The sequence below is a fragment of the Heteronotia binoei genome, chromosome 21 (genome assembly GCF_032191835.1).
Source record: "Heteronotia binoei isolate CCM8104 ecotype False Entrance Well chromosome 21, APGP_CSIRO_Hbin_v1, whole genome shotgun sequence".
NCBI classification, from domain to species: Eukaryota; Metazoa; Chordata; class Lepidosauria; order Squamata; family Gekkonidae; genus Heteronotia; species Heteronotia binoei.
In genome coordinates, this window is record NC_083243.1 from 83,675,654 (window position 1) to 83,690,726 (window position 15,073).

Sequence of the window (15,073 nt, forward strand, 5' to 3'; positions counted from 1 at the left end):
CCTTGGACCCAAAGATGTGCGGCTACAACACTCATCATCTTGGTAAACACCCGCGGTGCAGTGCACAGGCCGAATGGAAGGGCTTTGAACTGGAAATGGTTGGAGCCTATCGCAAACCAGAGGAAATGCCTGTAAGATGGATGGATGCTGCTATGGAAGTAGGCATCCTTGACCTCCAACGTTGCCATCCAATCCCCTTGGTTGATGAGGGGAAGGATTGTTTGCAGAGTGGACATCCTGACCTTCTGGTACACGATAAACTTGTTCAGATTTCGAAGATCCATGATTGGTCTCAATCCCCCATCCAGTTTGGGGACCAGGAAATAACGAGATTAGAACCCCCCCGTTCTGGCAGTTACTGGAACCGGATCTATGGCTTGTTTCTGCAAGAGGTTGCTGACTTCCTCTAGCCGAGGGAGGGAAGGAGGTGTTGTAACAATCACTGACTGAGTGAGAACCTGAACAAAGTCTATCTTGTAGCCTTCTGCAATGATGGAGAGAACCCATCTGTCTGTGGAGATGGACTCCCAAGCCGGTAGATGGTGATGGAGGCGGATGTGAGAAGAAAGAGGGGCGGCGATGTGTGTGGCAGAAAAGTCAAAGGCTCTGCTTCTGCTGGCGAGAGCCCTTAGATTTGCTGGTGTTCGCAGAAGCTGAAGCAAACCTCAACTTGTTATTTCCCCTATAAGGAGTTCTACTCTCCGGCTGTGAAAAGCGAGGTCTCCAGGGTTGGTCAGGGGAAAATTTCTGATAAGGCCTCTTGGGCCAAGATTTGTGCCACTGCTTAGGCTTGCCGGCCCTAGTAGATGCAGGGACACCAAGATTTTTGAGGTCTTTATACTTTTGTCCATCTCTTGAAGGACACTGTCAGTGGTGGGACTAAAAAGACCTTCACCGTAGCCAAGCGTGACGGCGCAGGGAGACGGCAGAAGTAATGGTCTTTGCAGAGACATCCACCATGTGCTTTAACGCAGCCAGCTGTTGTTTGGCCATGGCAAATCCCTCTTTTTGCAACTTCTTCAGCAAAGCCTGCTTCTCCTCACTCAGGGATGACATCAATGGTGTGAGCTGCTCCCAAACCGCATACTGGTAGTGAGCCATACAAGCAGCGTAGTTTGAGATTTTCACTCCCAAAGCTCCCGCTGAGTAGAATCATCTGCCAGCATTGTCAGTTTTCTTGCCCTCTTTATCAGGTGGGGAAGAATGGGTCTTACGCGCCCTTGAAGATGAAGAAACCACCACCGAGTTGGGTTTGGGGTGAGAAAACAAAAACTCAGCACCAGCCTCCTGAACATGGTACCTGTGGTCCAGGTGATGTGTTGAGATCGGTGTGGACGCTGGCTTTGTCCAAGACTCCTTCACAACCTGTAGAATAACTTTCGTCACTGGAAGGGCCACAGCCGACGATGTATCCCTCTGCATTATGTCGAAGACGGTATCATTGACGACTGGCTATGGTTGGACTACTGGCAGGGAGAGAGACTGTGCCATCTGCTTCACCAGGTCCCCATAAGACTTGAGATCTTCCGATGGTGATATGGGAAGGTCCTCAGCAATATGAGAATTTGGAGAAGGTTCTGTTGCTCTGTCCAGATCATCGGTACCGACCTCAGAGTCCGATGTCGAAAACTCTCTCCTAGCAGAGTGCTCAGATAAAACTGGGGTCGAAGCACATTCAGGTGAATGGAGCGATACTGACGGATGAACTTGCTGGTCCCCAGATTGCTCTCTGTGTCTCTCGGGGGGGAATCGACACCAATGCTGAGGGTGCACGCCGAGTGGCCGATTGATGCGAAAGCCTCGAGAAAGAAGCTTCCGACCGCTGATCCCATTCCGGGAACTCACAGGGAGGGTACCATGGGTATGGCAATGGATACGAGTACGGTCCGTATGAGCAAGGCCACTGGTGTAGGGCCCACAATGGAGGAGGAGGGAAGCAACGCATCACAGTACTCGGTTCGAGCTCTCTCCGTCCTGTAATAGGTGGCAATGGTGCTAGAGGTTCATTCGGTGCCGAAGCCTCAACTTCCAATATCAAACCATTGTCGCTCCGATGATGCAACCCCGACCTTGAATGGGTCCACTGCATTAGATCTGTTTCCTGCTCCGATCCCGAAAGATGGAGCTGCTGCGGGCCACGGTTCCTCGGTACCGACGGACTTCATGGGCTAGGAGACACTAAAATTTCCCTAGGTGGACTGACACCAACTCCATAGAGACATCCCGAGAAGGAGAGGGAGTGTGAGAAGGTCTGTCTTTCTTCCGCTTCTCCTTTGCTTTGAGCTTCTTCGGGAGGGACAATCGGGTCCCCGACTCGTCCTGACGTTTCTTTGATGATGTGGATGCCACTAACCCTTCAGAGGGTCATTTTGTGGGTCGGCCCCGCTCTGGTGATGATGGATCGACCGATGTAGCATCCCCCATTGATGCCAATGGATCCGCAGCCATTATATGTGGGCGAAGAGCTGACTCGACTAAGGCCGCCGATAACCTTGCCACACGATTTTTTGGGGGTTGTTTCAAAAACTTTGACAATGCAGGCACAAGTCTACACTGTGTCCCTCACCCAGGCACAACAAGCAGAGGGAGTGACCGTCAGGGGGTGCAATTTTACTACCGCACTTCAAGCAGCATTTGAAGAACCCCCAACGTCTTTCCATAGGACCGGAGTCCACGAGGGAAGGGGGAAATAAAGCCCTGAGGGGCAAAGTCCAACTCAAAGTCTTTTTTTTAACAACTATTAACTATTAACTACTAAGAGGAAAACAACAAACGGGCTAAGAAGAGGAAATCCAACAGAGTACCAGGCACTGACTGGAGCAGTCAAAAGCAGATCCTTTCAATGCGATGGTCAAGAAGGAATTGGCGGGATCCTCGCGCTGGCGCCGGTAAGCATGTGTACTGGACGCCTGCGCATGCCCACCGGTGCCAAGCGCGAAAAAATCCCGGGCTTTTTAGGTACCAATTCGGGGATCGGCGCAGGTGCTCTATCCCATGAGTGTGAAGCACAGAGACCACGATGATCATGGTTAATAGCGACATTTTGAAAACTCACAATGCTGGGCATTTTGCTAATAAAAATAATACGATTTTATTTCCTCACTATATTCCTGCTTTAGGATGGCAGTGGTAAGAGTATTACTCAGCATCATCCATTTGCTATGGAAGAAAACCTTTCTCTTAAGTTTGGCCTCTTATCATCTTGGATTCTTCTTGCTGATCACTATATATGGGTTAGTATTGCTAGAAGGTATGTATGTCTGCTTAGAACCTTTTGGCCTGTTCTTTCCCCTTGTTTGCTGCTAAGTTCTTTAGTTTTATGAGTCGCTGAGATGTTTTGGATTTATTTAGGAACTATGTGATTTTATGAAGTCTCAACTTTTGTCCTAGAGTTGACCAAACTATAAGTTGACTAGACATCAAAGAATGTACTTTTACACTTTGCTGGTGCCGTCACAATGCACACATTGTGCATGTATCTATGTATTTTGCATATATGTGCTAATATTAAAATGGCAAGAGAGAGGAGCATGAGTGCCAACCAGGCTATGATCAAGAATACAGGAGACCAAATATTGTTTAAGAATCATTTCAGATTGCGCATACTCACAGGTTATAGTCTTCACGTAACTTGCATCTCAAAATGAGTGTTTGGAAGCACTCCCACAAATATCCTAAAGTGATGCCATTATATAAGAAGATTCTGCCATATGAGAACATAAATGTTTAAATAAGTTATTATAATATGTTGCATTAGTTTTGAACTGCTTGTTCTTCATGCCTCTATACTTCTTCCCTTCAGACTTCCCATGTGGAGGGATATTCCACATGGAATCAAATAAATGTCCTCTGTGTGCACTCTGACAGGGTAGGATTGCTCAGGAGGAGTGTAGCTATGTAGGTGGCTGAGCATTAGTCCACAGGAAGCATCACAAAGATTCTAAGCACTGACATGTCCTCTATTTGGACATCTCAATAGAGTGAAAATGCATAGTTCAGATTTAAAATGCATGTCTCAGTTTAGGCTAGTTAATCATTACCTTATTGGCAGGATTCTTAGCATGACAGTGTTTTTCCTTTTCTTTTTCAGGTTCGAGTAGTATTTGCACTAATGGTTATAATCCAGATTGCCTTTCTGATTATTTTCCGGTATTTAGGAAGGCCATCACTCAAAGGTTAGAACCTTTTTAAATGCAATTTTTATCATTCTTTCCTCTACTTCAACTTATTTTCTTGCTGTGCTCCACAGTTTGAAGCATTGAAGCATTGTTCTTCCAACTTGCCTGGAACAAAAACGCAGTTTGAACGTAGAAATACAATGAGACAGGTTTTAGCTCCCATTACCTGCATGTGCTATATTTATGCAGAAATAGGCATATAACCTTACTTCCCATGTGATAGATGAATTATGTGGACATGTAAACATGTTTTCCTGGGCTCTCAGTGAAATAAGAATACTTTTAAAAAATGGATGTTACCCACTCAGAATGACGTTGGACTAAAATGAGGATTTCATTTTTTCAAAATTATATCCTAACTGATAAAAAAAAAAATCAGTCATCCTAACTGATCCTAAACAGAATCAGTCATAAGTATGTAAAATTCTAGATGGGAATTAGTTTAGACATTAGACATTAGTTTAGACATTAGCTTCTCGCTATTTCCTCTTAAAGGAAGCGGGTAGGGGCTGTGGCTCAGTGGTGAGGCATTTGCTTTGCAAACAGAAGATGCCAGGTTAAATCCCGGGCATCTTCAGTTAAAAAGATCAGGTAATAGATCAGATATAAACAACTACAATCTGAGACCTTGGAGAGCAACAGTTTTTGTGAGTAAAATGGTTGTGGGCAATTAATGAAATTGCTGAGCAGTTGGGTTAGAACAGCGTTTCCCAAAGGCAGGGTCAGGACCCGGCACCGGGCTGCGGAGCCCTCAACACCGGGCTGCGGGGCCTCCAGTCCCCTGGCCACCCCTCCCCCCGCCTTCCTCCGCATCATGCGTCCTTCTCCCACTCTTCCCCACCTTAGGCAGGTCAGTTTCATGCTGTGCAAAGCCCTCCCCCCCCAAAACTAATCGCCCGATCGGTAGGAAATTAGCGCTGAGCTCATTCCGCGCTGGGCCAAGCCGGCCACAGGTGGGGAAGGGATCAGCCACGCTCCCTTTCCAGGCGCGGTCCCTTCAAAATACCGGCGGCATGCCTCAGCGCTGAATTATCTCAGCTCCGTTTTCCTTGCCAAGGAGGTGCGGAGAGGGAGCTTTACAAAGCTGGAAATATACCAGCAGTGGGGAAGGGAGGGAGAAGGAGGCACTTGCGCAGCGAGAGTCAGCATTTCTAAAAGTGAGTTGCTCCCATCCTGTTTTTTTTTTTCATTTTTTTCTTTTCTTTTTCTTTCTTTCTTCCTTTTGTCCCTCCTTTCTTTCACTCCTTCCTTCCCCTTTCCTTCCTTCATATTTTCTTTCTCTTTCTCTCCCCCTCCCTCCCTTTCATTCATTCTTTCTTTCTGTCAGTCAGTCTTTTCCCATCCTCTCTCTCTCTCTCTTTCTGTCAGTCTTTTCTCCTTCCTTCCTTCCCATTGCTAATCTGAGTAGACCTGGGGGGGGAGATGCCCTGCCATTTCATGTTTTCCCAGCACTGCCATTTCAGGTCAGTTCCTTCCTTCCTTGCCATTGCTAATCTGAGTAGACCGGGCAAGGGGGGAAAGCTTGAAATGCCCTGCTATTTCATGTTTTCCCAGGCTGCCATTTCATGTTTTCCCAGGATGAGAGCATTTTATATTTTTAGTTTTCTGCTGTGTGATCTTCTTGATTTTTCATTTTTAAAATTGCATTGCAAAATTCCACCATCTCCTACTTTTCCTAAAAATATATTCCAAGAGTTTTAGGCTTGTTTGTACATCATTTCCTGTCTCCCGGCTCCACCCCCAAAGTCTACTGGCTCCACCCCCAAATTTTAGTGGGCCATGAAGGAGAAGTGTAAAAATAACTGGGCCACGGGGAGGGGGGGGGCGGGGAAGTTTGGGAAACCCTGGATTAGAATGGATAAAAGGAAGTACTTCTTCATCCAAAGATCGATTAACACATGGAATTCACTGCCACAAGAGGTGGTGACAGCTACAAGCATAGATGGCTTCAAGAGGGGATTGGATACACATATGGAGCAGAGGTCCATCAGTGGCTATTAGCCACAAGGTATAGATGGAAGTCTCTGACTGGAGCAAGTGATGCTCTGTATTCTTGGTGCTTGGCAGGGGGCAACAGTGGGAGGGCTTCTAGTGTCCTGGCCCCACTGGTGGACCTCCTGATGGCACCTGGGTTTTTTTGGCCAGTGTGTGACAGAGTGTTGGACTGGTCATTGGCCTGATCCAACATGGCTTCTCTTATGTCCTTATATGATTTGGTATAAGGCACTTCATGTGATATTAAGTAGACAGGCAGTGAAAAGGTTGCTGTGTTAACAGTTAAACGTTCAATGTATTACAATAAATTAATGCAAATGCAATACAAATTTTAATTCTGAATATTCTAGTTCCTTTTATTTCTTGTATGCTTCATGGTACTTATGGATTACTGCTAGCGTTGCCAACCAGGTACAGAAAAAATGTCTAGTACCTTTCATAGAGGCTTAGTGTGTAGAAATGGGCAAGGAGGTAAATTCATAGCAGGAAGACAACAGTCCATTAAGCCTCTGTAAAAGAGATATGACACTTTTTCTCCAAACCCTGTTTGCAACTGATACAATGACCACAACTGATATTAAGAAGTTTAGCCTATTTGTATCAGGCTAAACTTGTTAATATCCTAACCTACTTTGCAAATGAGCATTATAAAGTGAATTGTATGTCCCATGTGAACTGGAACTGAATCGGTTCACAGGCGTTCTTCTAGTCTTTTTTAAAAAATATAAGTCATACCTAAACCAAAATTATTTATAGATGTAAAAGCTCTCCTCTTATGGCTACAGATAATTTAACACAGGGGTTCCATTATCAACAGTCATAACCATCATCATCTGTCTATATTATAATAGCCAAGTTGGCTAAATCTGAGGATGCATAAAACCAAAGATGGGACCTGTGAACAGACAAGACTGGTCTTTCTACAAACCTGAAAAAATGCCCCAGGTTTGCAGAAAAATCTGAAATCTCGGAGAGTGAGTAGAGTTGCTAGGTCCTTTTGTTGCACCAGTGGGGGGACTTGGAGGCATTCTGGGATGTCCCTGACGTGATGACATCACCTGGAAGCAACATAATCACATCAGGGACATCATGCGGTGACACTCTGGTTTTGGAGCAAAACTCTGTAGTAAAACTGACTTAAAACCATGAGCTTTGCCTTCAAACCAGAATGTCTTGGTGTCCCTGTAATGACATCACTTCCTGGGATGCCATCATGCTGGGAACATCATACAGTAATTTCACCTTTTCGGAGCAGGGTTTTCTCTGCTGGCCAGTAGCAGGGAGAAGCTCCCAAACCCAGGGGAATCCCTGCTGGGACCTGCAGACTGGCAACTGACTAGGAGAACACTGGGGAATTAAAAAACCCTTCAAAATGATAAATGGAGTTCCCATAGTTTTAAAAACTTCTGAATTGCCCAGCCTTCTGACAGAAGGGCTGAGCCTACCCCACCCAAGCCCTGCACAAGGTGGGAGATGTATCATCCAGACAGCCTGAAGAGAGGCAGTGGAGACAAAGCCCCACCTACATGACAGGGAAGATGAAGGCAGCAGCAGCACCTGGCTCAACCTGCTCAAGGCAAGGCAGACACTGGCACCTGGCACAGTCAACAATCCCTGCAAGGTGAGGCAGATGCTGACACCCAGCCTGACTCCCATTCATTTAAGTGAATGGATATGCCCCTTTATGCTCCTGTAAAAAATTATACAGAATCCATATGTATTTAACACAGGTTTTCTCCACTGAAATTATTTTTTCCATTTTAGGGCCTCTCACCAGGGCAAGGCAGACCTCTCTTTCACTTCATATCCTGAGCAAAACAAACTTCTTCTATTACTTCTTTTTGCTGCTGAGTTTGTATACTGTTTTAGGTAAGACACACTGAGAAATGGGCATAGTGGTATTGCTGATATACCAATATTATTTCAAGCAGAAAATCTCTGAGAGCTGTGGGTTTATTTTTTTTAAATACAATAATGATCTGGGGATTTTCCAGGGTTTAAAGATTGTATTAAATTTACTGTTTCTCTTTTTGAGACATCTAGCCAGCTTGGAAATGTTGACATCTCTAAATTGTGGAATTTAGAGTTTATCCCTTGCTGTAGCAGACTTTTTCATAATGCTCCCACTGAGAGGGGGGAATTGGAGGTACAGGATCCACTTGAGAGCTAGAGGTCTTATGCTTGTGCCAGAAGTGTGTAAGATTCCTTTTTTTCAGCAAGGAATATTATCTCAGCTCATTCTTCTTACAGAATTATTTCTTTTGAGTAGACAATTATTGTATTGCCTACTCTGGAGAAATCTTCTTAGATAGTTGTAAGGAATAGGTTTCTGCTGGGCTTTCTTTGAGCAGGAACCCACAGGAATGCAGTTCTGGCTGGCTTGGCATGGGGGGGAGGTGGCCTAATATGCAAATGAGTTCCTGCTGGGCTTTTTCCACAACAAAAGCCCTGGATTTCTGTGGGGCAGAGTCACCACAGCTTTATGAAAAAATTAACTTGTAATTAAAGTTATTAATTACAGAAAGGAAAAATGTACAGTGAGTGTAAAATGTGTAACAGCTATGAAGCAAACAAGTTAAAAAGGGGGAAATCAGACCTCACTATGTGTTACTTGAGAGAACCGAAATAATATTAGTTAACAAATTAGTTTCCATCTGATTGCCCAGCTCTCCTCTTGAATTTATGGATGTATTTATTTACTTACTATATTCGATTTATAGCTCACCCTTTCCCAAATCTAAGCGGGTAACAACAATCAATAATACAAAGGTAAAATCAAATTAATATAATAAAACAATATAACAATCTAAAATCAAACTCTAATTCTGCATTTGGTGTTGTCAGTTGCCTCCACTCCTTTCATACATCCCCCAGCTGGTATAAGACATTTTCCCTTCAGCTAGACCTCCTATTCTTCTGTCTTTCCCCCATCAAGTGAAAAGCAAAAAATCTTCCCTGCTGCACTCAAAATCTCTGAGTATGCTTTTCTAGAATTCTTTTTCTTATGCAAATCAGATCTCACTTCTTCTGTCTGGTAAAAATTCTAGGCTGAACTAGTGGGCCATATCCAACCTCCTTCCAACAGAAGAACCAGAAGGCTTCAAATTTTGCTCAGTGCAGTGGGAGGATAGGAGTAGGATCCACTTCAGTTTCTTAGCCTTCCATACCTACAAGGTATAGTGTCACAAATCTTTTCATATCAATGGCATTATTTGACACTGTATCAAGTAGTTCAGAATTCACAGAAGCATCTTGCCATCAGTTATTTTTACCTCAGTTTCCAGGCAGTGTTTAAAAGTGATCTTCCTTATTGCCAAACACGTGTTGTAGTGGCAGCTGGGGAAAAGATGGTTTTGTATTATACTGAATATGATTATCACTCTTCCTTACAGGTCCCTGGTTTATTGGTGAGATAATAGATGGTCACATGGGTGCCTGCTTTTCTTTTGGGGTAATAGTGGATGGCCATTTCTTTCAAGGCAGTATAACATTTCTAGTTGGGATTTGGCAGGTAGGATACTTAATGCAACAAATGACAAAACTGTGAAAATGAGATGTTTCCAAATGTTTTTGTGTGTCAGAAAAAATTAACAAATCGCTGGAATGTGACAAATTGTACTTTCAGTTCAGTTATTTTAGTATAATCATGGGGAGGCTGCAGCATGAGAATTTCTATGGCAAACATAATGCCTCTGCCTCAGGTGGGAGGTGGTGATCTTCATCAAGGGGGGCAGATTTTGTGGCTAGCTGGAGGCTGCACTCAAAGATTCACAACAGTTAAAGATTGTCAAAGAATTCAGGTTTTCGCGGCTGGTAACATCATTAGGGTTTGTAGAATCTTTCGGGATCATGTGCCGTGTTCTACTGGAGAAAGTTTTCCTTCCAGACGTTTCGTTCTCAGCTGCGGAGAACATCCTCAGTGGCGTTGTAGCTGGAGCAGGCGCGCAGACCTTCTTGGCTGCTGTGCATTGAGTGGGGCCAGGGCTGCTGGATCCACAAAACAATTGCCCTTTCATCACACCCCCTCCAGCCTACAAATAGCAGCTCTCCAGCAGCCCTGGCCCCACTCAATGCACAGCAGCCAAGAAGGTCTGAGCGCCTGCTCCGGCTGCAACGCCACTGAGGATGTTCTCCGCAGCTGAGAACGAAACGTCTGGAAGGAAAACTTTCTCCAGTAGAACACAGCACTTGATCCCGAAAGATTCTACAAACCCTAATAGTTAAAGATTGATTCAAGTGGCTCTATGTGGATTGAGGTTAGTGTCAGGCAGGGCTCATTTTGGGCTGGAGCTCACATGAGCAGAGCTTCAGAACCTCTAAATTTTATTGTGCTTTTTCTTTCTCACCCTTCCCCCCCCCCCATACTTGTTTCTGGGATCCAATGTTCAAACCCCCAGTGAGAATTTTTCTGAACTGTAATATTTGACAAACTTTCTAATATTTTTCCCCACAAAAAATGGGAAAATAACCAAAATATGTAAAGCAGACAGATGGAAATCTTCATCATGCCACTGTGGCCACATAGGAGAAAGTAATTTAAAAAGTATGATGAGACTAAGGTTTTATTATGGCAATTATAATTTAAGAAGCATTTTAAAGTTGATGCTGAGCTGATACACTTTAGTACACCTTCTGGTGATGTCAGCGGTGTATGGTATATGCAAATGAGTTGTGCTAATGAGCTCCAGCAACTCTTTTCCTACAAAATATCTGGTATCTGGTCATATAATGTGCACTTTCAGGAAATAATGCTTTGTGACAAGTACTACATCTCTTCCTCCCCATGTCTGCACCATTCCCACAATGTTTTTCATTGTCATAGAATTTCAGATCCTCCTGCTGTACTGTGGAAGCTCTTTAGGTAAAAATAGTAATGAATATCAACAGAGCTACCTGCTTCCTTTAGCAGTAATGCCACCATGACATACTCTGAAAACTTCTGATGTACAATTTCTAGAACATATTATGATAATCACATCTGTGCAATCAAGGATGACCACCCCACTCCTCCTCTTCAGCGCAGCAGTGCCTTTCTCTTCTTGGTGTGCACATATGTGAAGTTGTTGTTTTTTTAACCAACACCACATTAGCAGGGGTGGCCAAACTGTGGCATGGGAGCCACATGTTCCTTTTTCACACATATTGTGTGCCTCTTGAAGTCCCCACTGCCCTGTTGGCTGACTTGGAGAAGTCATTTCTCTCTCTAAACCCCTTCTCCAAGCCAAGCCAGCTGGCAGCTTGGAGAATGCCTTTCTTTCTTCCTCCCCCCCTCCCCCACTCCCCTAAAGTTAAATATGTTCTCCAAGTCTTGTCCCATTGCTGCACTAGCCAGCTAGCTTGGCTCAGAAAAGTCATTTGCTGTTTAAATCCTTTCTCCAAGCCAAACTGGCTGGTGTGGGGTTGTGCAATGGGCTTGGAGAACAAATTTAAAATTAAAGGTGTTTTCTTTCCACCACTTTCTTTCACTCTCTGTTGCTTTTTGTTGTGGAGAACACCAAAGAAAGTAGATAAATATATAAAGTAGATAAATATATAAAAGCAGGAAATAAATCTTGTTTTGAGCAGATTTTTTGACAGATCAGCGAATCTGTGTGTTGTTTGTTTTTACTACATCATGCCATAGCCAAAGCACTGAACCTTTTAAATAAACATCTTTCATCAAAGGGGAAAAATAGCTGATTGTATAATCCACAGAATGATCCACAATTATGTAGAATAGCATTTGTCCAGAAGGGAAAGTGGAAGAAAGAGCTTGATATAAGATTTCAGATAATATTTATGCTGTTTTAAGACTGAGGCTTTCTTAAAAAACAGTTGGATGCGGTTCAGTTATTTATCATTATACTGCTCACATAACTCTTTGTTAATTAACTGTAGATTAAAGCCATAAATTTTCAATTTTCTTACTGCTGAGTTCAAAAGCTGCCAGCAGTCTGCCAGGCTTTCCAATTGTGATTGTAGTTCCGAGAGTTATAACAATTGATCCAGAATATTGCAGAGATTACAAATTTTAAATTAATAGAAAGAGAACAGAAGTTGGGGTAGGCTGACTTTGTCCATCAAGAGCCCACCTAGTTTCCAATGTCCTTGATGTTTTCCAAACCTCATGGAACCTGATAAGTCAGACCCCCATGGGTTCACTTGTCTGTTGGGTCTCTCCCATGGGGGAGAAGTAAAAATAGAGAAATTAATTCTGTCCTTCCCTGGTGTGTTATGCCCCACAGCATGATAGGTCTGGAGTCTTTGACAACATCCTTTTCAAGTTACCATATTTCCTGGAAGTCAGTGTCTTGAATTTTTAAGTGCCACCAGGTTTCCCTTCTTGCTCAATTTTCAGTTTCTAGATTCTCAGCCACATGGTTTCTACAAGGTTTAAAGTACTGGATTTGAATCTGCTAGTGCAGAGTCCTGCTTATGGGTTCACAAATCAGACCTATTAATAAGCTTTGTCAATTTCCACATTCTACTATATTGTGTATGTTGAGAAAAAATAGTAATGTGAATCCTGTCGTTCTCTCCCCCCCCCCCCCCCCAGGTGATGTTTTTCAACATACCTTTGATGGCATATCTATGTTGGTGCCTGTTTCTGCGTTGCCAGGGAAACTGCTTTGGCTCTCACTTGTATAATGTTAAGCGGTGTTATGCTGTGCCTGTCCACCTAACCATGGTGCTCCTATTTTCCTGGCAAGTCTACTCCTGCTTTTTTCTGCTGCAGACCTATGGAGCTATGGCTTTCTTCTTGTCTCCACTGAGGACTTGGATTGTAGGTCTAACTCTATTTGTGGTCTATAGAAGCTGGACAATGAACTCTTCTACTCTGAGAACTTTTATTGTGCAAATGAAGAACCAACAAAGTTCTTAATGGTTCATTTTCAGGGAGATTAAGTACAGTTTCACTTAAACTGTTAAATGAAGAAGCTGTTAAACAAAAATGTCCATGCAATTTGAATAAATGAATGTAAAGGTTTGGAGATTATCCCCCTTACAATGCCTGCCTCAGGAGTTGATTGTATTTGTTGATGGAATTTTGTTTTGAATTGCTGTTACATAATGCTAAATGAAGTTCCGGAATAAAGCTTGATCCTGGATTGTGATGGTTTCTGTTTTTCTGTTTATAGAGTGCTGCTGTACATATAAATCCAGAAGCACTTGGCATTTAATTTTAGACAGTATGGAGGACAAAGTGGTCAGTAATAATAAGCATGCCTGCAATCTAACATTGTAAATTTGGTATATCACCCCCCCCTTCAGAACAGTAGATACCTCCCACCAGCAATGGAAAATTGTTTTGAAATGCAGTTTCCAGAATGATTGCTATATAGGAAAACACGAGTCCAGTTCTCACAGGGTATGCCGTTATTTGCACAGTTCTCTGTCTTGTGGTCTGTCTTAAATGTCTTACGCTGTTAAATTTTTATTTCTCAAATGTTTCCAATCACTGACTGGCAGGGATGAAAGTAATTTAAGTTTCCTACTGGAACAGTCTCTGTATGGGAGGCTTGAAGCAGATACCAGTACTCTATAGTGGCCTGTTCCAGTATACTTTTATCCCTGGTGACTTCCAAGTTGTGGAGTGTGCCATATATCAATTCATTACTATAAGAAGATAACATTACTTTTATAGAGCCTTGTTTTTGTAGTATGGTAACAGAACGGGATGCTGTGTGTGCATACAAAAAAAGGCACCTAATATCACGTTTTCCTGTTCTGTAGCAAGTATTACACTGTACTTCATGCCAGTCCACGTTACCTCTAGGGTTCAGTCCAGTGTTAACCCTCAAGCCCATTTCAGGAAGTACATGATAGAATGATCTATTCTGCAACTAAAGTTACACCTATAATTCTTTGGATGAAATCCCTAGAGCATGTACTCTGTGTCCAATAGTTTACAGAAGCAATCCTTTCCACATATAGAATACTATGTATGACTGGCCCTGCGTATGTTGTATGTGAGTACACCTCAACCTTTTCCCCTAAAAGTGAGTGTTCTGAGACATGTTAATATATGTTCCTTTAATTCACATCTATGTACAAGCTCTTGTTGTATTTGCACAAATTACTGCTATTTTTACCAAAATATAATTGCTGGATGTAATTTGAAAAAAAAATAATAATAAAGTTTTGTGTGATTTTTATTTTGCTGTTTTTCTCTAAAACAGTTTGGGTAGCTGACTGAATTGAGGATAAGAGTCTAAATAGCTTTTTATGTAATAAACACAGCTAAACAGCACACTTCAATGACCATTCCTAATTGATTGGTTATTTCCTAGTCTGTTGTGTTATTGTAGCTTGAAAGAAAGCAAATACTAGCACCTTTCCAGTTTAGTAGATACTGTCAACCGTTGCACAGTTGTATGTCTCCTAGTTTTGGTATACTTTAACTGCTATTAAGGCCTACTAAAAACTGAAAAGACAATTCTCAACCCCATTTTTCCCTTGTAATTTTAATACAAGAGGGCACTTTCAGTAATCCTTCCCACCCCATCAAGGCCTTAAAGCCTGACTGTAGGGGAAATTGCCTTGGTAGGGCACTGGTAGGGGAAGATCATTAGCTCCCTCTTCATCTCAGAAATTCCTAAACCCCTTACCATCTGTTTATCACTGAATACAGGTTGAAGAACACACATTTGCCAAGATGTATACCATCCATTGTTAAGAAGAGACTGGTTTTATACTCTGCCCTTTACTAGCCAAAGGAGTCTCAGAGCAGCTTACAATCTCCTTTCCCTTCCCCTCCCCATAACAGACACCCTGTGAGGTAGGTGGAGCCGAGAGAGCTCTCCCAGAACTGCTCTTGAGCAGAACAGCCTTGGGAGAATTTGTGGCTGACCCAAGATCACATCAGCAGGCGTATGTGAAAGAATGTGGAATCAAACCTGGTTCTCCCAACTAAGAGTCTG

At 43.0% G+C, this 15,073-nt stretch overlaps 1 protein-coding gene across 2 annotated transcripts in view; it reads left to right on the forward strand.

Moving 5' to 3' along the window:
• Positions 1 to 14,308, forward strand: part of TMEM62 (transmembrane protein 62) — a 74,743-nt gene extending 60,435 nt beyond the window's left edge. For both annotated transcript variants that reach the window (XM_060262301.1, XM_060262302.1), the window contains 5 exons: positions 3,120 to 3,233; positions 4,091 to 4,175; positions 7,938 to 8,042; positions 9,566 to 9,684; positions 12,709 to 14,308. In XM_060262301.1, coding sequence (XP_060118284.1) covers positions 3,120 to 3,233; positions 4,091 to 4,175; positions 7,938 to 8,042; positions 9,566 to 9,684; positions 12,709 to 13,035 — 750 coding nt within the window. In that variant the 3' untranslated portion in view covers positions 13,036 to 14,308. The remainder of the gene's footprint in view (positions 1 to 3,119; positions 3,234 to 4,090; positions 4,176 to 7,937; positions 8,043 to 9,565; positions 9,685 to 12,708) is intronic.
• Positions 14,309 to 15,073: the final 765 nt, after the last annotated feature.